The sequence below is a fragment of the Hyalella azteca genome, unplaced genomic scaffold, assembly GCF_000764305.2.
Source record: "Hyalella azteca isolate HAZT.00-mixed unplaced genomic scaffold, Hazt_2.0.2 contig12097, whole genome shotgun sequence".
Lineage (NCBI taxonomy): Eukaryota > Metazoa > Arthropoda > Malacostraca > Amphipoda > Hyalellidae > Hyalella > Hyalella azteca.
The window spans coordinates 5,197-31,386 of record NW_025942063.1 but is presented as its reverse complement, the minus strand read 5'-3'; the positions used below and the strand labels follow the sequence as shown (position 1 = coordinate 31,386).

The 26,190-nt window shown below is 38.4% G+C and overlaps 1 protein-coding gene across 1 annotated transcript; it reads right to left on the bottom strand.

Moving 5' to 3' along the window:
• Positions 1-425: 425 nt before the first annotated feature.
• Positions 426-26,190, bottom strand: LOC108668568 (centrosome-associated protein CEP250; the record flags this gene model as incomplete). The annotated part of the gene is made up of 26 exons (XM_047883145.1): positions 426-1,108; positions 1,572-1,748; positions 2,094-2,235; positions 6,750-6,865; positions 10,497-10,604; positions 10,917-11,318; positions 11,633-11,796; positions 12,484-12,544; positions 12,832-12,960; positions 13,435-13,542; positions 13,861-14,268; positions 14,543-14,691; positions 15,129-15,249; positions 15,416-15,572; positions 16,102-16,535; positions 16,863-16,946; positions 17,254-17,358; positions 18,491-18,688; positions 19,163-19,330; positions 20,575-20,748; positions 21,147-21,407; positions 23,946-24,067; positions 24,264-24,334; positions 24,603-24,739; positions 25,210-25,416; positions 26,093-26,190. Coding segments are annotated over 26 exons (4,505 nt in total), but the record flags the coding sequence as incomplete, so codon positions are not given.

The following is a 26,190-nucleotide window of genomic DNA, read 5'->3' as shown; positions in this document are numbered from 1 at the left end:
CAGAGTTCGCGCCTCGTTCTCTCGTCGCCTCTCGCTCTAGGGTTAAGACAGAGATGAGGCTGTGACAAGCTGGGGTTCCGACCCCTGCACGAGGAAGCACTGTTTATATGTATTGTAACATACAAACTTTTATTATAGGTATGGATGTTATCAATGATTTCAGATGCTCGCTCTTTCATTGTGATTTCTACTAAGACTCCCTATCCGCTAATCGATGGCAATGGAAGTTAGAATCAATCAAATGGATACTCAATGCACGAACGAAGTTGAAGAAATCGATCACTAAATTATTGCGATGTTAGTTCCAAGCGTGCGAACCCATTATTAAGGAGAGCAATGAATCGAGAAGTTTATCCGACAGTACATTTTATCAGAGAACACATGTCAGTTTTTCGCTCCACAAGGTATAAATGAAGAAGAGAGGATTATAGAAATAAGTGATTTAATTATGGACGTTACTCCACAGCTAGCCAGAGAATAACTCAATCCATGTGCACTAAACGTCAATACCTTCATTTATATTGTTGCACAGCTTAAAATGTTCCCACGTCTAATTCACTTCAGCAGAAGGCAGTTTATACAAATAAATCTCTGTCGATTCGCACATCATTCTAACGCGGTTTTCGTCTCTGAGAGATAATGACCACTGATTTTCAACAATCAAAAATTAGGTGAAAACTTGTTTTTCCTGCTTAGCACTTTCAATAGTAGGTAGTCTCGTGGTATAAAAATAGTAATTCCTTTGTCCTCCATCTTTTTGAAACGATCTCAACGGTCAATCACTTCATTTTGAGTACAAATTAATTCCATGCATGAATAGATTGAAATGGCACTAAATGAGTAAAAATATTATACTTCAGTTGTAGCCCAGCAGATGCCAAAATTATAGCGACCGTGCCATCAGCTACTTCAAAATTTGATTGCTGGGACGTAGAGGCGAGCGAGGAACTGCCTTGGTATTTTCTTTATTTGAGATGCTCTTGGCTACTCGCCCGGGACAACCACTTGAGCTTGTGGAGGGCTTCTTGTCTGCGTCCCCGAGTCTTTCTTCTAGACGCTTTATTGTCTTCCGCTGCTTTTCGCTCTCCACACGCAGCTTGGTCACCTCCTGTGAAAAAAAAAAAAGTTTCGCGTGAAACAATGCACTGAGAAAGATTTGAATAGATTGCCATCAAGCAATAGTCGAATCTATGGAAGGCAAGTAATGAAAACATCACTTTTAATGAGCAAACAACCAAGAGATAAGAGCTCCGCACAAAGCGAAGCCTAATTTGAAAGATATGATCAGCAAAAGTTTGACTTGCAAGTGAATCGGCTCTCGTCAGCACCAAGAACGAAACTTACGATGGCGAAAAGAACAGAAACGAAAATTTTGAGATTTATTGATTTTCACTGCCATTATTCGCGACATTTTCGACAGCAATAATATTAAAAGTAAAATGACATAGAATGAGCGGCCTGCAATAACTTGGAAGCATAAAAATACCATATGCAAGAATCAAGTTATTAGGTAAATATTAATGACGCCCAAAAATGCGAAAAGAGACGATATTGAGAGCCGTCACACATACCTCCAGAAGCTTCAAGTTCTCAGCCTTGAGCTTAACGACATGCTGGATCTTCTGCTTGTGGTTCTGGTGGCCCAGAAGAGATACATATTTTTGACTGAGATCTTCGACCTCTTTTTGGGCAGCTGTCTTAGACCTCATCAAAATTTCACGTTCTGCTTCGTAATTTTCCAACTGATCCTGCAACCATAAAAAGAACTTAGGAATTTGGGTAAAACATTTGAACACAGAATAATTTTAAAAAACATAGAGGTCAGATCAGATTTCAGAACAAAAACTAAAAAGGGCTAACTTGAAGCTCGCTTTCTCTCGTTCCCACACATTGATTCAATAAAAAAATCCAAAATACACGACAAAATAAGTCACAAATATCCCTGAATTAAAACTAAACCCGGTAATATTTCAAATGATTTCCATGGCTCAACCTGTATCCAAAAGTCATTAAAAATTTAACATTATTCAAAATTTTAAATAATTATTGGATTTCTGAGGAGTACACAAACAGTTGCTGAAAACATGATTTACTCTGAAAGGTTCGACGAGTTTCTCGAGTTGAGCGCATTTTGCCTGCCATTCTCGCTTCTGATCGTCGGATTTCGTCAGGTAGTCGGAAAGCGTCGACACAAGAGTCTGTAGCTCTTCACATTCGGTGTGGTGGCTCCTTAGCCTGAAAGTTGGATTGCCTATCCATTTATAACACCGTAGTAGAAAAATTACCTAAAGCTTAAACCTAGGAAACTGGAATTACTACCTATACAACACCTTTTGAAATTTCAGTTTTCTCCCAACAACGGAGATGGAAAACAAATCGTTTAGAAATAACAAAACGAACACTGACTTATGCACACAGAACGAATGCCTTTGGTGTAGTTGAAAATAGATCACCAAGTAATAAAATACCGGCACAAGTCAACAATCAAGAATTTTACAAGAAATTACTACAATCACAAGTTAATCACGCAATAAATCTCGATAACTTTCGCCAAATGCTCAATCGATAATGCCGTGCATCGTTACGCACAACTTGTTCCCACACTGGGATCAGTATGCGGTAATGAGAAAAATGTAAAATGCTTATTAAAAATAAACAAATAAAACTCGACTTTGACCAAAAAATTAACCAAAGCCAGTTAGAGAAAAAAAACGTCGATGTAGAAGCCTAATATTCCAATAATCATTGTCTTACTCGTTCAAGGCTTCCGTGGCCAGATTCAACTCATTTCGGCAGGCTTCATTTTCTGTCTGAAGATTCAGTAGCCGATCCCGAACACCAGCAAGTTCAGATTCCACTTCTGCCTTCGCCTTTAACAAAAAAAGAATTGGTAAAAAAAGACCAACACGTTGATGAAAAAAGACCAAATTCCATGTTACTTGACGAGCATGACTGTCTTTCAAAATAAACCCTAATCATACAATAAAAATCACTCGTTCACCACCTAGTTTACAGCCAAAAAAATAAACAGCCAACTTGAAAATGTTTTACATGAGTGACCTACAGCTTCTCGTTTCTTAATTTACAATGGCATGATTAAAATACTTCAACAAATGCACACAATGTTTTTATTTTCCTACGTTACTTTAAATTTTACCTGTGTAACGTTAAGCAGCTGCTTCTCCAACAAATCAAATCGTTCCCGTGCAAAAGTTACTTCAGATTCCAACTTCTCACGAATGGCAAGACTTTCCTCAGCTTCTTTTCTATTCTTCTCCAGTTCTCCCTATTTGATGATATGCGAATAAACACAGAAAATGTACGTGAAATCTTAAAGCTACTTCGAATAGTCTCAAGCACGTAATGAAACTTGCGTGCGTCTGCATATCGAACGTCATCAGTAAATCTAGAATGAAAAGCAAAAAAACGTTTATTTTCAATGGACTTCATCCACATGTAATGTTAGCTGCCAACACAGCGTCAGAAATTAGAAATGTGTTGCTGCCAACACAAATTCACATAAAACTGTTCGTCCAGACAAGATGACCAAGAAAAGATTAAACTTATCGCACATATAGTAACAAAAAAATACATACAAAATATATACCGGTAGTACATCAAAAAATCTAGCTATCCCATTCAGTAAGTAAATATTTGCCAAGATCAAAGAAAATTACTCAAAGTTCACAACGAAGCTTGGTACATGCCATTCTGTGAATTGTGACTCTTGTCATCTAATTATTAATAAAAAGTCGCAATACCTTCATTGAATCAAACTCCAAAAAAGTGGCCTCAGCGGCGATCTTTGCCTGCTCCGCAGCTGCGTTTGCTACCTTGAGCTGCACCACGTCTAATTCTGCTCAAGGGAACTTTTAAAAGATATGCCCAGCAGAAGTTAGACTTGAAAGTTAATCGGCTCTCCTCAGCACCAATAGGGCAGGGTGGCCCAGTGGTTACAGTTCAGAGTACCAAGATTGGCGCAGAGAGGCGCGGGTTCGATCCCAGCTCTGTGCGCCAGTTTCTGGTCAGAATCGGCGAGGAGGCCGGGCGGTTAAGCATAGCAGAATTGTAGCAGTGAGTAGCGAGTTCGAGACCGCAACAAGCTGTTGATGTTCTGCGATGTTAAGAATCGGCGACAGGCCCATGGCCTAATAAACGCTGAAACCGCTATTTATTATTACCAAGAACTAAATTTACGATGGCGAAAAGAACAGAAACGAAAATTTTGAGATTTTACTAAGAAAACAAATAATTAAAATTTACTGATTTTCACTGCAATTCTTCGCGCCATTTTCGATAGCATTAATATCAGAACTAAGATGACCTAGAATGAGCGGCCTGCAAAAACTCGGGAGCATAAAATACCATATGCAAGTATCAGATAATTAGGTAAAATTTAAGGGGGGGGTGTACCCTCCAGAAAAACTTCCACATTTACAAACGGATCTTTCTGAAACTTCACACATATATGTGAAACCAAAATACAAGCACATTTTGTACGTATACTTTTTTCGAAAAAATTCATAGAAAACGTGAAATTCATAGAAAACTAACAGAAAAGGGGGTACTTCAAAAATCTATCTCCTCCTACAGTTTTCAAGCTACAGCGATGAGACATTTACAATTCGATTTGTTAAGACCATACCAATCGAGTAACTCAGCCCGATTTTTCATTTTTGCCTTAATTTTTTTACACGCATTTTCCCGTTTTCTTCTCATTTTCTTCTGATTTCCACCCTCTCCCCATTTTCAATCCAAACTATGCACAAATCTAAAAAAGGCCGTGTTACTCGATAGGTATGGTCTTTACAAATCAAATGGTGTGTGTCTCATTGCTGTAGCTTAAAAACAGTAGGAGGAGATAGGTTTGGAGTGAGAGCAGGTGCAACTTTTCAGGACAGCCCGACTAAGTCCCGCGCGCATGGGAATGGGCACTCAATGTAGCCAAGATACAAAAATAAACGTTACGGGAGCTTGATTCCAGTCAAGGATGGTGGGAACGACTGCATGCACAAATCACCGTGTGACGTCAGGCGGGTAACTGAGCTGCAGGGCAAGAAGACACTCTATATATAATGCTCGGCAGCTAATTTCCCCGTTTCTTAAATGTTAAAGAACACCGCCACCCCCCACCCTTTCGCGTTCTGCCGTGAACGCATAAATCAACGTACAGATATGATTTTAGTACCGTTGAATGCGTCAGAAAAGCAGCTTTAATTTGAGTATAAGAACTGGAGAATATCATAATTGGCCGCTTTACGTCAGACGATCCCCTTTATGGTGCCCGGCCGGGTAATTTCCGCCTTAACTTTACTAAAGGGGCCCGGACACCTCCCCCCTTTCGGGACCTGTCGCGAACGCATAAATCAACGTACAGATGCTTTTAGTACCGTTGAATGCGTCAGAAAAGCAGCTTTAAAATGAGCATAAAAACCGAGAGAGTCAAAATTTCCGATTTTTAGGGTATCCCCCCCCTTAAAACGCCCAAACATGCGACTAGAGATGAGATTGAGGGCCCTCACACATACCTCCAGAAGCTTCAAGTTCTCAGCCTTAAGTTTAACCACATGCTGGATCTTCTGTTTGTGGTTCTGGTGGCCCAGCAAAGATACATATTTTTGACCGAGATCTTCGACCTCTTTTTGGGCAGCTGTCTTAGACCTCATCAAAATTTCACGTTCTGCTTCGTAATTTTCTAACTGATCCTGCAACCATAAAAGAACTTAGGAATTTGGTTAAAACATTTGAACCCTGAATAATTTAACCACATAGAGGTCAGTTAAGATTTCAGTGCAAAAACTAAAAAAGGAGAGCTTGGAGCTTGCTTTCTCTCGTTCCCACCCATTGATTAAAGTAAAAAAGCAATGATACAAGTCAAAAATATCCCTGAATTGAAACCAAAGCCGGCAATGATATTTCATGGCTCAACCTGCATCTAAAAGCCATTAAAAATAAAACATTAATAAGAAGTTGAAATCATTTTCGGGCTTCTAAGGAGTACACAAACAGTTGAAAGCACGATTTACTCTGAAAGGTTCGACGAGTTTTTCGAGTTGAGCGCATTTTGCCTGCCATTCTCGCTTCTGATCGTCGGATTTCGTCAGGGAGTCAGAAAGCGTCGACACCAGAGTCTGTAGCTCTTCACATTCGGCGTGGTGGCTCCTTAGCCTGAAGGTTGAAATGCCTATCCATTTAAATCACCGTAGTAGAAAAATTACCGAAAGCTTAAGCCTAGGGAACTGAAATTACTACCAATACAACACCTTTTGAAATTTCACAGTTTTCTCCTGACAAAGAAGGCGGAAAACAAAACTTCGATTTTAAATTACTTCATGCACCGCATGTTGAACAAAACGAACCCTGACTAATGCAAACAGAACGAATGCCTTTAGTGTAGTTGGTAAGAGATCAACAAGTAATAAAATCTCGACACAATTTAACAATCTAAAATTTTTACAAGAGTTCGCAACCATCACAAGTTAATCACGCAATAAATCTCAATAACTTTCGTCAAATGCTCAGTCGAGGGTACAGCGTCAGTGCGTCACGCACAACGTGTTCCTAAACTGGGGTCAGTATGCTGTACTGAGGAAATGTGAAATGCTCAAAAAATATAAAACTCGACTTTGACCACAAAATGAACCAAAGCCAGTTAGAGGGGAGAATAATACTATAAACAACAAAAGGAAGCTTCAATCGCGAAATGAAGTCGATGCACAAGCATAATATTCCAATAATCATTGCCTTACTCGTTCAAGGCTTCCGTTGCCAGATTCAACTCATTTCGGCAGGCTTCATTTTCTGCCTGAAGATTCAGAAGCTGATCCTGAACACCAGCAAGTTCAGATTCCACATCCGTCTTCACCTGTTACAAAAACAGCAGTTTTCAAGAAAAAATACCAACGCATTCAAGAAATAAAACCGAATTCCATGTGACTTGACGAGTATGACTCTTTCAAAATAAGCCATTATTGTACAATATAAATTACTCGTTCATCACCAAGTTTTCAGTCAAAAATTAAACATCCAACTTGAAAATGTTTGACATGGGTGACCTACAGCTTCCAGATTCTCAATCTACAATGGCATGATTAAAATCTAAAAAATTTTCAACTTTGTGGCACAATATTTTCATTTATAACATAACATCAGATGTCGGCGCTAAAGAGTAGGTCTGATGTGGCCTGTCGCCGATTCTTGAACTTTTCATGACTTGTTCACAGAAGATCTAAAATCGTGTCATTTGACCGGATCTTTTCGAGACTAACGATAGTTTGAAATAGATACTAGACTTCCACCGGGTTCGATATGGTGCTAGGCATTTCAAATCTGAACATATATTTTTCCATAGCTTTATCTAGTCTGTTCTTGAACGCGTTCATACTCGGAACGTCTAAGATGCTATATGGGAGGCTGTTCCACATGTCGGTGATTCGAAGCGAGAAGAAATGTCGCGTGGACAAGTTGCAGCGCAGTTTTTTTTAGTTTACAGCCGTGGCCCCTGGTGTTGGTTCTTGTTTCAAATTCTAGTAATCCTTCGGGGACCTTTTATAAGCCATGAGTATACTTGTACACTTCAATGAGGTCCCCACGCAGACGTCGATAACCGAGGCTTGGAAGCTTCATAATCTTTAATCTCTCTTCATAGGACTTTCCCTTCAAGCCTGGAATTATATCATCCAACGTTACGCTAAATTTTACCTGTGAAACGTTAAGCAGCTGCTTCTCCAGCTCATCAAGTTGTTTAAGCATGGAAGTTGCTTCAGATTCCAGCTTCTCACGAATGGCAAGAATTTCCTCAGCTTCTTTTCTATTATTCACCAGTTCTCCCTATTTGACGGTACACAAATGCACACAGAAATGTATGAAATCTTAAAGCTACTTGGCCGGCCCAGTGACAGTATTCTTTCAAAAAACCTTGAACGAAGGAACTTTTTCGTCCGATTGTAAAGAAGCTCAAGTAACACCACTGTTCAAAGAAGGTGACAAAAGTAGCCTCCACCGGGTTCGATATGGTGCTAGGCATTTCAAATCTGAACATATATTTTTCCATAGCTTTATCTAGTCTGTTCTTGAACGCGTTCATACTCGGAACGTCTAAGATGCTATATGGGAGGCTGTTCCACATGTCGGTGATTCGAAGCGAGAAGAAATGTCGCGTGGACAAGTTGCAGCGCAGTTTTTTTTAGTTTACAGCCGTGGCCCCTGGTGTTGGTTCTTGTTTCAAATTCTAGTAATCCTTCGGGGACCTTTTATAAGCCATGAGTATACTTGTACACTTCAATGAGGTCCCCACGCAGACGTCGATAACCGAGGCTTGGAAGCTTCATAATCTTTAATCTCTCTTCATAGGACTTTCCCTTCAAGCCTGGAATTATATCATCCAACGTTACGCTAAATTTTACCTGTGAAACGTTAAGCAGCTGCTTCTCCAGCTCATCAAGTTTTTTAAGCATGGAAGTTGCTTCAGATTCCAGCTTCTCACGAATGGCAAGAATTTCCTCAGCTTCTTTTCTATTATTCACCAGTTCTCCCTATTTGACGGTACACAAATGCACACAGAAATGTATGAAATCTTAAAGCTACTTGGCCGGCCCAGTGACAGTATTCTTTCAAAAAACCTTGAACGAAGGAACTTTTTCGTCCGATTGTAAAGAAGCTCAAGTAACACCACTGTTCAAAGAAGGTGACAAAAGTAGCCCCGGTAACTATCGCCCATGTCAGTCTGACAAGTGTCGTTTCTAAGGTAATGGAATTTGTTGTGAGGGATGGGATTATCGATCACTTGACTGTTCACCAACTCCTATCAGACTGTAAACATGGTTTTATTGCCGGTAGATCCTGCACCACTAACTTATTGTCTACGTTGAACGATTGGACTCGCTTTGTGGACGTAAGGGAGCCAGTGGATGCATTGTACCTCGATTTTGCCAAAGCATTTGACAGTGTTCCGCATGAGCGGCTGTTACGTAAAGTGAAGTATTTAGGAATTGAGGGAAACGTACTCTATTGGATCAGAGATTTTCTAGTAGATAGACGATAACGTGTCAGAATTAACGGAACCGTGTTAGACTGGGCATCAGTGAGGAGTGGCGTGCCACAAGGAAGCGTTCTTCGGACTATTATGTTCCTCGCTTTTATAAACGATCTGCCACAAGTAGTGTCCAGCGTGTGCTCCATGTATGCCAACGACACAAATGTTTACAATACAGTGAAGGATGCGTCAAATAAAGTGCAATTGCAAAATGATCTTGACAGTTTAGTTAACTGGGCTGATACGTGGCAGGTGCTGTTTAATCCTGACAAGTGTAAAGTACTTGACCTCGGGATGAACAATGAACAGCAAGATTACAGTATGAGAAGACATGGTTACAATGAGAGGGTAATGATCGAAAAGTCTAGTGTGGAAAAAGATCTCAGAGTTCATGTCGACAAGGAGCTGAAATTTTCTAAGCATGTTGAAACGAAAGATAATACATCCAAACTTATTGGTCTAATCAGACGCTCTTACGAGCTCCTAGATGCAGAAGCGATGAAGCAGTTGTTTGTTGCTGTCGTGTGACCGAATCTAGAGTTTGGAAACGTTGTGTGATCACCGAGATTTGGAAAGGGCAAAAATTTGATAGAGAATGTTCAAAGACACGCAACAAGGATAATTCCAGGCTTGAAGAGCAAGTCCTCTGAAAAAAGATTGAAGATTATGAAGCTTCCAAGCCTCAGTTATCGACGTCTGTGTGGGGACCTCATTGAACTATGCAAGTATACTCATGGTTTATCCAAGGTCCCCGAAGGATTACTAGAATTTGAAAAAAGAACCAACACAAAGGGCCAACACAAAGGGCGCTCCAAGTATGAACGCGTTCAAGAACAGACTAGATAAAGCTGTGGAAAAATATATGTCCAGACTTGAAATGCCTAGCACCATATCGAACCCGGTGGAAGTCTAGTATATATTTCAAACTATCGTCAGTCTCGAAAAGATCCGGTCAAATGACACGATTTTAGATCTTCTGTGAACAAGTCACGAAAAGTTCAAGAATCGGCGACAGGCCACATCAGACCTACTCATCAGCGCCGACATCACTATTGTACTATGTTAGGTTACATAAAGGCTTGAGCACGTAATGAAACTTGCGTTCGTCTTCATATCCAACAATATCAGTAAATCAGGAATAAAAAACATAAAACGTTTTTTTAAATGGACTACATCAACAATCAACGTGTAATACTTGCTGCCAAGTTAGTAATTTCACTAATGTGTCATAAAACAGTTCGTCAAGGCAAGATGAACAAGAATATATTACACTTCTCGTATATATAACAAAAAGTACATACAAGATATGTAGTAAATCAAAAATCTTGCCATCCCATTCAGCAAGTTAATATTTGCCAAGATCAAAGAAAATTACTCTACGTTCATAACGATGCTTGTTAAATGTCATTCTGTGAATTGCGACTCTTTAATCATGTAATTTTTACTAAAAAAGTAACAATACCTTTGTAGAATCAAACTCCAAAAAAGTGGCCTCAGCGGCGATCTTTGCCTGCTCCGCAGCTGCATTTGCTACCTTGAGCTGCACCACGTCTTGTTCCAGCAAGCTAACCTGAATTTAGAATATTACACTTCAGGGATCTGGAAAATCAACACTTCATTTCATGACTCATACTTGATGCCAGATTGAATAGATATCAACAAACAACGAATTAATAGGAAAAGGTTTTAAATGTAATAGCACTTGAGACCATGTACGCGGGACAGAACAAATTTAGACTGTTACAAAATTTCTATTCGGTATCAAAGACAGACTTATCACCGTAGTTTAATGCTATAGTACTTTCATTAATTACCTAGGAAAATGTCTCTGTAAACCTGTAAAGCAAATTATGCTTGTGAACAGAGTAGAAAAAAGCCGCACCTTCTCTGCAAAGGAGTCCTTGAGCTCAACGACAGCTTCCATTTGCTTAAGAAGACTCCCCATACGCTGATCCATTTCTTGCTTATTTCGAGATAACATTTGCTCAACTTCCGAGAAGTGTTCCATAACCGCTTCTCTCTCAGCCGCCGCTTTCTGTCTTTCTTGAGCTATGCTATTAATGTGTTTGGCCAGGTTTTCATTAGACTGCATTATAGTGTTCTCGTGATCCTTTACCCTCGATTTGAGATGTTCTAATTGCAAGCGAGAATCTCTTTTTTTATTTTGACGATCGTCAGTCTTGCTCTGAATTTTACACTCCAAGGCACAACGCCGCTCCTCGCGCAACACTTCAATGCCCTCCTTGTTCTCCTCGATCGCTGCCGACTTCTTCTTCAAATTTTGCTGCAACAATAAAGCGTGGAAATAAATCTGAAGCGTGACTAACGTATTTGGTTTTTAACCTTATCTTCCGACAAATTAAAGCCTAAAATCGCGGGCTAAAGCTTAAAATCATGGGCTATCCATTTATTTCTTCGCGTTCGAACAAAAAATACCCATGAGGACCAAATTTTTGGGAATAAAAAGAATGTAAATCATGGATATCTGCCAAAATAATCGCATTTCAATCTGTTTATGCTCCTAAATAAATCAGAGAACTTAAGAAGGTATCCATTCAACAGAAAAATTATGAGCTTATGCACAAATAATACGCGTACTCGTAGCTGCTGAATTTGGGTTATGAATCCAGTGTTCGTGGACAGAAGAGCTGTCGTTTCAGACTGCAACTGAGAGAAGCTCAGTTTGCTCAGCTCAAGTTCGGCCTGCAGTCGTCGCATCAAATCCTCATGTTTTACTAAGAAGCTAAAATTTTGTAGATCATCTCCCGTGCTGTTTGGGTTTTGTCAATTAATCTGCGAGTTTTATTTCATTTTTTTTTTGGGCGCGAGTGTTTTATGCCGATTTTACATGTCTATACGTACTTGTTGAAGGTCTACGTCGAATTCTATTTTCGAGTCGTATCGTTTCATTTTGCATTTTGATCAGAATCTGCTAACCGGCCTTTTTTCGAAATTCGAGTTCTGCTTGCAGGAGCTACAGCACTTTGTGCCATAATCTTCCAGAGTTACGGTCGCTCATTTCAGTTTGAGGCTCAACTGATAGGTTTTTCGATTATTCTCTATCATGGCCAGATGTTTAGATTGTTGCTGTATTGCACGGACATCTTGTTGATAATAAATTGAGAGAAGCAAAAAATACTACTAAAATAAAGAAAATACTACTAAAATAAAGAAAATACTACTAAAATAAAGAAAATACTACTAAAATAAAGAAAATACTACTAAAATAAAAAAATAATACTAAAGGTATTAGATGCAGCAAAAAATACCACTAACTTAAACTTCTAAGAAGCATTTGTTCCCATTTTTGATTAATGATAAGTGTTCATTTTGTTTGTAGTCTGTAGGGTACATTATGCGTGTAAGAGAGCAGCGAGAGTGGCACTCGTAATGTCTTGCTCTCAGTTACATAACTGTAACCTTCCGGCGCAGCAGCTAAAGTTCTTTGCCTGGATCATTTCGTTGGATCTCCTCTTCCTTTTCAAGTTCAGATTCCACTTCTGCCTTCGCCTTTAACAAAAAAAGAATTGGTAAAAAAAGACCAACACGTTGATGAAAAAAGACCAAATTCCATGTTACTTGACGAGCATGACTGTCTTTCAAAATAAACCCTAATCATACAATAAAAATCACTCGTTCACCACCTAGTTTACAGCCAAAAAAATAAACAGCCAACTTGAAAATGTTTTACATGAGTGACCTACAGCTTCTCGTTTCTTAATTTACAATGGCATGATTAAAATACTTCAACAAATGCACACAATGTTTTTATTTTCCTACGTTACTTTAAATTTTACCTGTGTAACGTTAAGCAGCTGCTTCTCCAACAAATCAAATCGTTCCCGTGCAAAAGTTACTTCAGATTCCAACTTCTCACGAATGGCAAGACTTTCCTCAGCTTCTTTTCTATTCTTCTCCAGTTCTCCCTAATTGATGATATGCGAATAAACACAGAAAATGTACGTGAAATCTTAAAGCTACTTCGAATAGTCTCAAGCACGTAATGAAACTTGCGTGCGTCTGCATATCGAACGTCATCAGTAAATCTAGAATGAAAAGCAAAAAAACGTTTATTTTCAATGGACTTCATCCACATGTAATGTTAGCTGCCAACACAGCGTCAGAAATTAGAAATGTGTTGCTGCCAACACAAATTCACATAAAACTGTTCGTCCAGACAAGATGACCAAGAAAAGATTAAACTTATCGCACATATAGTAACAAAAAATACATACAAAATATATACCGGTAGTACATCAAAAAATCTAGCTATCCCATTCAGTCAGTAAATATTTGCCAAGATCAAAGAAAATTACTCAAAGTTCACAACGAAGCTTGGTACATGCCATTCTGTGAATTGTGACTCTTGTCATCTAATTATTAATAAAAAGTCGCAATACCTTCATTGAATCAAACTCCAAAAAAGTGGCCTCAGCGGCGATCTTTGCCTGCTCCGCAGCTGCGTTTGCTACCTTGAGCTGCACCACGTCTTGTTCCAGCAAGCTAACCTGAAAATAAAATATAATACTTCAGGGACCTGTGAAAATAAACGCTTCATTTCATGACTACTACTTGATGCCAGTTTAAGTAGGATTATGAAAAACGAATCGATAGGAAACGGATATAAATGTAACAGCACTCGAGAACGTGTACGCGGAATAGAACAAATTTTGACTTTGTTACAGAATTTCTATTCGGAAACGAAGACAGACTTATTACCACTGCTTAATGTTAATAGGTAGTACTTCCATTAATTACCTAGAAAATTGTATCGGTAAATCTGTAAAGCAAATTACGTTTGTGAAGAGGGAAGAAAAAAGCCGCACCTTCTCTGCAAAGGAGTCCTTAAGCTCAACGACAGCTTCCATTTGCTCAAGAAGACTCCCCACACGCTGCTCTAGTTCTTGTTTATCTCGAGATAACATTTGCTCAACTTCGGAGAAGTGTTTCATGTCCGCTTCTCTCTCAGCCGCCGCTTTCTGTCTTTCTTGAGCTATGCTGCTAATGTGTTTGGCCAGGTTTTCATTGGACTGCATTATAGTGTTCTCGTGATCTTTTACCCTTGATTTGAGATCTTCCAACTTCAAGCGTAAATCTCTTATTTGATTTTGACGATCGTCAGCCTTGCTCTGAAGTTCTTCTTTACACTCCAGGGCACATCGCCGCTCCTCGCGCAACACTTCAATGCACTCCTTGCTTTCCTCGATCGCTGCCGACTTCTTCTTTAAATCTTGCTGCAATAATTGAAAGATATCTCAAGTGTTTGGTTATGTAACATTATCTTCCCACAAGTTAAAACCTAAAATCACGGGCTATTCATTTATCCCTTCACATTCGAACAAAAAATACCTATGAAGACCAAATATATGGAAATAAAAAAATCTAAATCATGACTATCTGCCGAATATCTGAATAACCAGTTCATGTTTATAAGATAAATCAGAGCACTTAAAGAAGCTACCCATATAACAGAAAAATTATGAGCTTATGCACAAATAATAGACGTACTCGTAGCTGCTGAATTTGGTTTATGAATCCAGTGTTCGTGGACTGAAGAGCTGTCGTTTCAGACTGCAACTGAGAGAAGCTCAGCTTGCTCAGCTCAAGTTCAGCATGCAGTCGTCGTATCAGATCCTCACGTTGCGCTTCGTCGGCCACTGCAAAGTTGAGGATATAACATTTTCAACCATTCATCACTCAATTAGTATTTAGTTCATATAACAAAATATTACATAAACAAAATCGGTATGTTGAGTAATAGAGAACCACAAATATCATTATATTCCCTTTAGTATTAAAAAGGTATCTGGTGCTTCCTTATATGAAATCTCGTGTATATATATATATGTGATATATGAAATCACAGTAACTGTAGTAAAAGTTTAAGGACATACAATAATTTATAAATACTCAATGGAATATTTTTTGCAACGAGGGTTTCATAAATGAAAGCGTTACTATCGATGTGTGTGTAGAACAGAACTATTTTTGTCCAGCAAATCCCATAGGAAGGCATTGCAACTAAAAATGTTGAAATGCTGATGGAAAAATTGAGAATTAATGAGTATTAAATGGTTAATAATAAATTAGTCACCTTTAGCTTGCTCAAAAGCTGTATATTTAGCAGTGAGTTTTCTCAAGTTATCCTCGAGCGTCTGTTTCTCGGCGATGTGCATTAATACCTCACGCTGCCACTTATCGGCATCCTCCTTCATCTGACAAGCACAAAATTACTGTCAACCGCAAACAAGCAAAAGAAAGTGGAACACAGAAAAAAAACGCATAAATTCGACACCCGTTACAGTAGGTTTAACTAAATTGTAAAACGAGGCAAGCCTTATTAGATGAAAAATTAACATTAAAATAACTTTCACAACATGCCTCTTTAATGTCAGCTTCAGAAGCTTCAAGCTCGAGTAAGACTCGCTGACTGTGCTGCGTGGCCAGGGCCAGAGCTCCCTTCGTAGACTCGAGCTCCAGAAGCGAGTTTGAATACTGGATGCTCAATTCGTCCATCTCAGCTCGGGCTTCTTTAATGCTGCATTAAACACAACGTATGGTCAAGAGTGAAATAGAGTTACACAACTAAACATGAATAACAATTATAATATTGATTAACTCGCGTAGAAATAACGTAATGTGTACAGAATGAAAGCTTAAAACCAAGTTTACTCAAAAACTGTGTGGAAGTCATTGAAAGGAAGGCGAGGTATTCATAATCTGTACATAGTATGTGCTTAGAGGTGAATATATGTGAAATGTCGAAAATGTAACAGAAAATGTAAGGTGGCACGTAGAGTGTAGCTGGATGCCGTCAAAATGAGTAAATCTGTTTCCAGTTTCCGTCAAAATAACCTAAATTGCCCATCCATTCAGTAAATTCAGATGGTCATAAACAATTCAATATATAAGTAGAGAATACCTAATCATGCTCGAGATTGAACACTGTTTTGAAAAAGAAAAAATTTCTGTACTAATTTTAGGAAATAATTATTTTACAAGCCGTTTTTACCCAAGAAGAACATTCATGCACCAAACCATTATAGATAAGGCCTAAATGCCCTTACTTCTTCGCATGGACTTCTTCAGCATCCTCGAGCTCGGATGTCAGCTGAACAATATTTTGCTCAAAATTCTGGATAGTCTTCTCCTTTTCTGCAAGTTTCGAACTGAGTTCAGAGATTGCTTCTTCATTGGCCACACATTCTCGTCTAAGAGACAACACCTTAGATGTTTCTTCGTCTTTTAAGGCTTTTAAGTCATGCAACTCAGCAGCGTGCATATCTTTCAGGCACAACAACGCTGTTTCAGACTCGCTACGAAACTGTTTCAGCTGCTCCTCTAAACAAGCTTGCTTGTTCTGTGCTTCGGACATTTTCACTTCAATTGCGGCAAACGCTTCAGTTTTCTCGCGTAACTGCGCATTGAGCTCAACTTCTGTCGTCTTGTGAGAATCCAACTGCTTTTGTAGGTTGTTAACCAAATCCGTTTTTGTCACTATCTACAGACAGTAATAAAAATATTAATTCTAATAATTTAATTTATTCTGAAACTTCAGTATGTAGTCTATAACAATAATAACATAAGCAGCACAATAAAAATTATCAAATATACTTTGGCAGTCAGGGGCCGTACTATCAAAATTAGTTAATAGTTTCTAACTCCGTCAGCCTTTCACTGACGGCTAGTTAAGCAAAACACACCGAACACAGAAGAGAATTGGACCGCTACGTGTACTTAGGCCACTACACACGTTTGAGCGAGATTTGATAGTACGGTTCTAGCTTGCCAAGCCTTAGCTCGACAGGAGCCTAGTTTCTGGTCTCACCTCCTCCTTCAGCGTGGCTATCGTTTCCTCGCGTTCGTCAATATCGTAATCTTTTGCAGCTAACGAGGCTCGAAGAGCCAACACCTGACAAACAAATAATTGAACACACAAAATCTCAAATAAAGTAGTTCTGTTCATGACATTGTAGAATAATAGCATTAATTATATTTTGTAGCTCAACCTAACATTGAAATGACTTTGAAAAGTGAACAGCAGGAACTTTGTATCACAGCAAGGTTAAATAATTTATTTAGCAACTGGACATAAATGTACACATATCAACAAAGAAGCATAAGTATAAATGAATACTATTCATTAAAAATCTAATTCGGAGACTTATTTCAACCAGCAAAATTTTCGAAATTAGATCAACCAGCCAACAGCAACAAACCTGATTGAGCTGACCCTCGACCTCTTCTTTAAGATCAAGAGATTCTTGTCGCACTGTGGTGAGCTCGTTAGCAAGTTCTTCTATCTTCTTCTGGCTAGCCGTGATCTGATAGATACGTAAAAGGTATATTTTATTGAAACTATCACAAAAAAAAAGAAGAGCTGAAAAATAAGTTATTCTGAAGTTCCATTGAACATAAAACTTAAATTGGAGACGAAATTTCGATCAGAATATAATCAAGGCAGAATCAAGCAGGCACTATCTGTGTCTGCTCTCAAGTGGCATCCGTGCGGACAAGCAGTAGATCGTATATGAATGGATTGAAGGACAAGCGGACACAAAAAGTGATCTCAGAATGACACCAATTTTATTTTCCCCAACTTAGGCGACCCTTTGTTGTATTTGATCAATTTAGGAATTCATCAATTATTTTATTTTCTCAGAAGCGCGAATTTCTTCCGCAACTTTATAGCATATGTTGAAGTATGTTTAAAGTCCTTTCATAAAACTAATATCCAAGACTTGTTCTTCACAAATGTTACTTCTCCAAGTTAATTCCAACACAACAGTTATGGATCATGCAAAAGTGGCTCTAATCTAGAAGAGACTATCATGCTCTATGCTGGACACATAGGTATCAGGCTAGCTACTTTATATACTACTACATTCACAACGATGTTTGGGAGACAGATCACAATAAGTATCTTTTCTAAGAACATGAACAAGTTGCCACTCTACGCTGTGCATCAATTCAGCGACTGATTTTTGGACCGCTCTCAGCTGGCTTGTTAAGTTCTTTCACAAGTTAAAATAACCTTTTGATGTCATTATAAGAAAGGTTTACGGCATTCAGCTCGTCCACAGCATAAATATAAAAGATAATTCTCAAATTTAAATTTAAAGCCTCAAAAACATGTGACGAAGAATTTCGTAACGTTCGAGTTACGAAATGTCTACCGATAATTAAAAGGATTAAATGCGGCACTGTAACCTGAGCTCTTTCCTAGAAAAACAGTGACACAGTTTTTCGCTAAAAGAATTCAATAAGTAATTAGGAGACAACATTGAAGCGCTGAGTAAAAAGCTTATACATACGATTTTTTTCTCTAAGCCAAAAAATAATATTAGGTACAAAATAATATTAGGTAACTTGAATAGAATTTGGCGACATTTTACCTTTGGCGACATTTGATAAATTTATACTTGTAAGACAATTTTTGATGTTCATAAAGCTTACCTCTTCCTTCTTGCCACGCAACTCCTGTTGTAGGTGCTTCTGATTCTCAACCGAGGTAACAAGCTCCAGTTCGACTTGCTTTAAGCTCTTCTCTGCGTTTTCTCGTGCCGCCCGCTCAGACGACAGCTCGCAATCTCGAGCCAGAGCTTCTGCGAGTTTGGTCTCGATTGCCGTATAAGATTCCTCTAACAAGTTCATCTGAAAATATGAAAGAATTAGTATATACTGTCTCTACTAATTCGTGTAAAGTTATAATATTTTAGGCCGGTTGCAAGCATACAGAATACGTTGCTGAAATTAAACTCGATCCCGGTACTGAAGTGGTTGCTAAAGGTAATATAATTATTCAAAAGGTCGCTTTACCTTCTGGTTTAAAAATAAAAAACAAAAGTGAGAGGATAAAATGCAGAACAATCACACATAAAATTGATTTCAACCTTTATGTTAAGACATTTGACAGTAACTCCAGTGGAAGATGAGTCCCATTTTTTATTTAAAAATTTTCTTTACTTCAGCCAGCAAGTCACTGAATCAGCCAGCAAGTCACTGAATCAGCCAGCAAGTCACTGAGTCAGCCAGCAAGTCACTGAATCAGCCATCAAGTCACTGAATCAGCCAGCAAGTCACTGAATCAGCCAGCAAGTCACTGAATCAGCCAGCGAGTGATGGTACCTCGCTGTTCCGTTGCCTGATCTCTTCTTGTAATAAAATTTCCATGAGTTCTTTTTCTTTAACGAGCACCTCGAGCGCCTGCACATTCTCCTTTAAAGCTGTAATCGTGCTCTCCTGTTCTGTGGCATCATGTCGAAGTTGCGTCACTTTAGCCTCGTAATCGCAAATCTAGGGCGTGGAATAAAAATTAGACATTTTATAGAAAAATACGTTACATTTAATATAATATTATTGTGACGTAATCACCAGAAAATTTTTGTTATTAATTATGCAAGGAGATCAATAGGCTTCCAGCTCCGAATCCAAGCAACTGAAGCTGAACGTCCATGATACACTCACAGTAACAAGTGCAGGACGTGTTCCGTTTCATGGCAAGGTAATAAGAACGATAGGCTAATTTTGTAGTCCTTTACACATTCGGAACCTTCAATGAGTTACACTCGCAAAATTTTTCGAAAATAACCTTGAATTGCTAGCAAAACTTCCTTTGTGAAGCAAATTATGCCATCAAGGCACAATAAAACGAAGTTGACAATAGACAACAAATTATGACTGTATTATGACTGGTTATCCTTATTGCAAAAGCTTCAATTCTGCTCATGCTGTTCTTGTTTGGATCCACTTGAAGGTCAGATAAGCGTTTTGTAGCAAAAATAAAAATAGTGAAGCTGTATAGAAGGAGCTAAGAAGCTGTATAATATTCTGAGATGCTTTTCTCAGCAATATACGTTAAAAACTACTGTTCTTTCTCACGCTCCTCTTCGCAACACTAAATAATAACTAATGCTTTACGCATAAGTTTAAATGTGCACAAAATAAACGAGAAGGAATGCATACTAGAAATGAGGGATTGAGTGCCAATAACGGAACGGTGCAAAGGGCTAAACACGATTTGAAACAAGTTTAATTTTATGAAAAATGAACGGAAATCATTGTTATGACTTAAGCAGATTCAAAGGTTTAAACCTCATTTATTTCATCTCAACAATCTTACGTTAAAATTTCGAGAAAATCGCAAGGAAAAAAACATATCTTCATGGTTTGCCCGTGCCTTAAGACTTCTCAGGAACTGTTGCTACGGCGCTCAATTGGATTTACAGAATTTAGTCATCGTTATCCAGTGAAAACGTCTTGCCGATTCTAAGGCAACCGCGCCGGGCCCATGGTCGGCGGATTCAAGTCTGATTCCCGGCCCCATTTTATTTTAATGCAAATGAGCAAACAACGATGAATTGAAAAATATTTTCAATAATTCAAATACTATATTTAAAGCAGTTCCTATAGTTTGAACGGGTAACCATGAAGTCAGCAGAAGGATTTGAAGTAAAGCATAAGCCTAACGTTGTAGATCAAATGAGAATTCTAATTCGAATTCCAGGTGATACTGATGAAGATGTTGAGTCAGCACTTACTTTGTCTTTAAGCTGCGATAGTTCCGTCTGGAGCGCTGATATTTGCTGCTTGTGATCCTGGGCCAGTGCGCCGTTGGAGGCAAGCAGGGACTTGTAGCGTTGACTGAGGGTCTCCACACAACGCGAGATGGAGGACGATGCAAGGACACCCTCTTCGTCTTCACCACCATGCAACTGAGAAGCAGTACGGAATTAATACTACAATCACCATAGCTGAACTCACACTACGTACATAAAAATCTATCTGTGACAAATCAAACAAATGTAAATAATCACTTTGAAAACAACTATTTGGTTTTCAGACAGTCAGACGGATCATATTGTCTGAAAATCCGAATGTCTTTTCAACTAATGTTGAAAAAATGCTGAAAAAATCTCAATGACAGTAGAAGCGCCTTTTACATAGTTCTAGGAACTTTGAGTGGCTAAAAATAATTTTTGTATTAATAATTAAGTTTTCGATACTGACTTGAGATTTTGACGCACATTTTCAGAACCCGATCCTATGGACATCTGTTATTCTGAGCAAATAATTAAAAAAATAAGGATCAAAGAGAAAATCTCTAACTAACCTCAAACTCGTAACAGGAAAGAATGTCCCGGCAATGCTCGAGCTGCTGCTTGTGCTCCTGACACGCTTCTTGCAAGCGAGTGCACTGAAGCTCGAGGTCGGCGATGAGAGCGTTCTTATGAACAACGCTGGCTTCGAGGTTGTCGCGCAGCATTGTTAGGTGCGCCACTTCCTCCTTCATGAGATCTTCCTGTGAAAGCTCGGCCGTATCACTGATACCACCGACGATAGCAGCACCCGCATCCCGCGTTGGAGATGTGATCTGTAAATGCATAAGCATAGATGAAGCTTCTATTCAAGTTGACGGTTGTATTTCTCCCGAGATTATTACGAATTTCACTTTCGACTGAAGAGTCTTGTTTAAATACTTTCATGATTAACACCAGGTTTTTCATTTCATTTACTACTTTATATCGATCAATGCTGTTGCAGCCAGAAATAGAACATAATATAGAAATTAAGAAATTAGAAAATTATTGACTTTATCTTAAAGTTATTTGTTGTAATATTCCACTGAATCTCTACAATTCATTAATATTTTAGCGTTTCTATCAGATACACGATAGTAAAATAGTCATTGACAAGCAATACTAATCACCGAGCAGAACGAAAGTCTCGCAGACTAAAAGAACAATAAGAAGCACAATGATTTTATGAACAAATAACTTTAAAGTAAGTACTCTGATCGAAAATTCAATCAAAACCTTCGATTCCAAAAAGAGGAATGTGCATCTCAACCATCTCCGTCTACCCAGCTTCCTGGCATGCTAGGCGGTCGGGCAGAGGGCACAGCCCTGGCTCTACCCTGTCATGCCAATCTCGGACTCAAACATGGCTTCCTACGCTGGCGTCAACTGCCAAAAGTTGGCTCTTCTCTTTCCGACTTTCTTCTTTACCGTTTTCATGCTGATTGACTCGATTCCAACCCAGGCCTTCACCCATGCTCAGTTTGAGCTATCATAACTTGTAGACCTTATGTGATCCTAGAGTAAAATGAACTAACAAGATCTACAGATCTGCTCTCTATCCACTTTTAATCTCCATACGTCATACTTTCAACTTGGCGCCAGGCTGCTCTGGTTCCCACAAATGCCTGCCCTCACAGATCCCTTGTCTTGTCTGCTATCTCCTTTTCATCCCCCATTTAAATGGTAACCGCTTATAATCAAGTGCACTGGAGCTGTCCGCATTACTCACTAAGGTTGTGACTGTAGCAGTGTAGCTGATCATCCAGGAGCAAAAATTCCTATTACCTTACCATCCGAAATTCACGGCTACGCGGTTAGCACGCTAACAGCCCTGAAGGTCGCGGGAGCGGCCTCATAGCTTCGCGCGGCAGGAATTGTCCTAGTCTGCGTTGTGCACCGACAACACTCAAAAATAATAATATGTGTTTAAAAATTACCTTTCAGAGACAACACTTCTAAAGAATTCAGTGTCTTTGATGTTACATATGTACAATGAATTTCTAATTTTATTTTCTTATATTAAAAAAATGATTTTAAATTTTGTTATAGAAATTTTGTAAATTTTCAAAATTATTCATTCTGTCAATTGATTTGTGCACTGTCTCTAACTTTACGCAAGTATGCAAAATTTCAGATCGAATGGACAGGTAGAAGTGTGTTAAATATCGATTATAAGATTTGTAGCAGACAAACAAACAAACAAGAAGTGAAGTTAAAGAGAAGTGTTGTAATAATAAAATAACATTACCATTTTTCTTGGGTCACGTCATCACTACTCTTTTAATGGTAGCTGTCTGCATTAACAACCTTTTTAGTCTCCCAACCATATATTGCCATCCGGGCAAGAGACCAAACAAGCATCCTCTCCATTATAGATTTATAGATGCTCGAGTTATCGTTTGGGAACATCAATGCCCACAACGTCCCATGCTTCACAACGTTCCATGCTTCACAAACGACTAGAGAGCCACGGCAAGATGGGTTATAGATGCCTACTTCACTAGCACTTCTCTAATATAATTCAGCACCGGCTGACCAGCTTCGGTCAGAACACCGCAGCTTGTTAGATTCCCACATACTCGTGAAGGAGCGGCAAGTCTATCCTAAATTACTAAGTACGAGGGTGAGATCTAATCCAGCGAGAACTTCTTTTCCAATTTTACCCACTCACCTGTTAACCTTCATTTTAGCGTTTGTTGGCATCAGCATTGTGAGATTTGATTTCGTTGTAGCTTTGAAATCTGAAATTACTAAGTATGAGGGTAAGATCTAATCCAGCGAGAACTTCTTTTCCAATTTTACCCACTCACCTGTTAACCTTCATTTTAGCGTTTGTTGGCATCAGTATTGTGAGATTTGATTTCGTTGTAGCTTTTTAGTTTGTGGTGTCTAATTTATATTTGATATTTTGGTAGCCCAATATTTATTTCTGACCTCTAAATTTTCGAGTGCAGCGCGTTTTCGTAGCTAGTTTACCGTCCCTCGAGTCGAAATCGATTTTCACGATGGCAAAATTTTAACGTTGTATACAACAATAATAAATTTGATGGTCAAGTTTTGGGAAGCTTGAAAATTTGAGTGAAATAAAGAAAATAATTAGTGTAAATCAGTTTTGTATCCTTGACGACCGACTAATTATTTTATGAAGATGTTTTTTAGGAGTCAGATCAAGCAGAAGAGTTTAACTCGTTGTGAACACCGGAATTGTAAACTGTCTGTGGTCAGGTACCTAGATCCTGCATAGCACTTCAAGATTCAACAAGTATCATTCAGATCAATAAAAACTAATGTATATTAATGTATTTGAAATATCTAACTGGAAATGAAAGCACCTGCAATTGCTGCAGTTGCAGGAGAAGACCACTTTTTTCATCCTGCAGGGCAGACACGGCGCACTGAGCTGCACCAAGTTGTTGCTGGGCCACTTCAAGTAAAGCTGAACTGGTTTTCTCGGCTGAAAAATCAAACCAAATAATTTAGTACAAAGCCACACGGTAATTTGGAAGATAACATAATATTGTTACAGTGAGTAAGCGACTTTAGCTATGATGTACAACAAAAATAAGCAATTGCAGCACTTGAATAAAATGCAATTAAATTCAAATTTGTCACAAATCAACTGAATATTTTTACTTCATAAGTAAGCTCACCGATTGCTCCCTCATTGTCTTCAATTGGCTGCTCTTTTTCATCAGCTTCTCTGCTCTTTAAGCTGGCTAATCTGCAAGCATTGAATTGTTTAACAGATAGAGACCTACGTAAGTAGTTCATTCTCACATATATGCATTTACTTAAATGTTTTAGTGGTTGTCTTAAAACAAATATTGAATTAAAAACATCCAACAAGCCAAAACATGTAAAAAAATTGTGTGGTCCTACAAGTAAACATTTTGTATTACCTATACAAATCACGATGCAGATTCATAGGAATAAACAGAACAGATCTACTGACAGTTTGTCAAAGATGCTTTAACTGCAATCTTCCTCACTTTTGCTCCAGGGAAGCAACCAGCCTCTGGAGCTCATCTCTTTCTCGCTGCAGAGTAGCAAGCTGCAGCTTGACGCCATCACTTTTGTCTCTAGCACTTCTAGCGCAGCTCGAACGAGGAGCCCGGGGGGTGATGGGCTAAAAAACAAAAAAAATAATGTATACTAGTAAAATAGTAGAAAATAACTGTAATAAGAATATTAGAGGCTGACAAGTTACGATTTTGGAGCCACAAATTGCACAGACCAAATTTTCATTCAAAGGAGTCCTTTAAAAAAAAAAGATGATACACTACCAGAGATAATAACACAAATACAAGTTCACAATGTTTGCAAATGCATCTCAAATGGCCTTTGTTTATTAATATTACATGTATATGCATGCCAATGTCAACAAATAAATTTTTCTATGGCCACCTATTTTCTACAAGAGACACATTTGTCAACACTAAATCAAATTAAATAAAGATATTGTATTTTTGATGCAATGCATAATAATCTGGAATAACTGCAATTAATTACCATGACAAAAAACCTTTCTTCATAAAAGATATTTCATGATGAAGGAACGAAAGCCATCCTTACCAAAGGCTACATGAGAAAGCTTACACTGAGAAAAACGCTCCTTTTAGATGATGAGCTCAAGTCAGAATTAGATGAGCAGTTGCTTAACGTGGACGAGTTGAGTATGCTGGATGAGGTCGTGGAAGTAGGAGATCTGTGACGAGGCTTAGACCGCGACCCGTGGGCAGAACGGCCAGGAGTTTTGATTTGAGGGATGTCCACGGATATGTAGGCATTTGGTGCTGGCAGATTCTGAGGCACCAAATTTTTCATAAGAAATGCGAGATAATGTAAGAAATATTGCCATACAACTAAAGGTGGAGTGTGTAAATGTTAATATTTTGAAGATCATTTCAATCAAATCTGCAGCTCACTGCTTCAATTAAACACATAACTGGCAACTAATAAGATATTAGTTAATAAATAGCATACGTTGATCTGAAATAATTCAGAAGAATATATATATATATATATATGAGTTTGATTGAAGACCAGAGCATGCTTCTTATTAATAATCTTCTTATTCGTCTTTTCAATGACTCGAACTAAGTTTCTAGCTGGCGAATAAGTTTCAATGAAACTAAGTTTCATTGAAAAGACGAATAAGAAGATTATTAATAAGAAGCATGCTCTGGTCTTCAATCAAACTTGCATAAAAGTTGCATGTTTCAATTCAAGTTTAATTTAGCTAGTAAAAAAATGGCATCATTTATAAAAATAAAAGTGGTCTAAGTTACCCCATTTTACGGTAATGACTAACCAATTGATAAAAAAGTACACAAATTTACAGTCATACTAAATATTTACAGTCCTCAAAATTACCTAAAATCTTCCTAAGACTTCCTCAAGTAATGTCTTAAAAATCAATCATATGAGCAAAACAGATAAAAAGTTATCAAAGATGTGTTAACTAAAGCTCCAGACTGACCTCCTTGTTTTCCTTCCATCTCTCACTTCTGTCTAGTGACAAAGCTACATTTTTTTCCAGTGGCTTGGGGTTGTAGGCAGTGGGCGGAGGTGCACAGC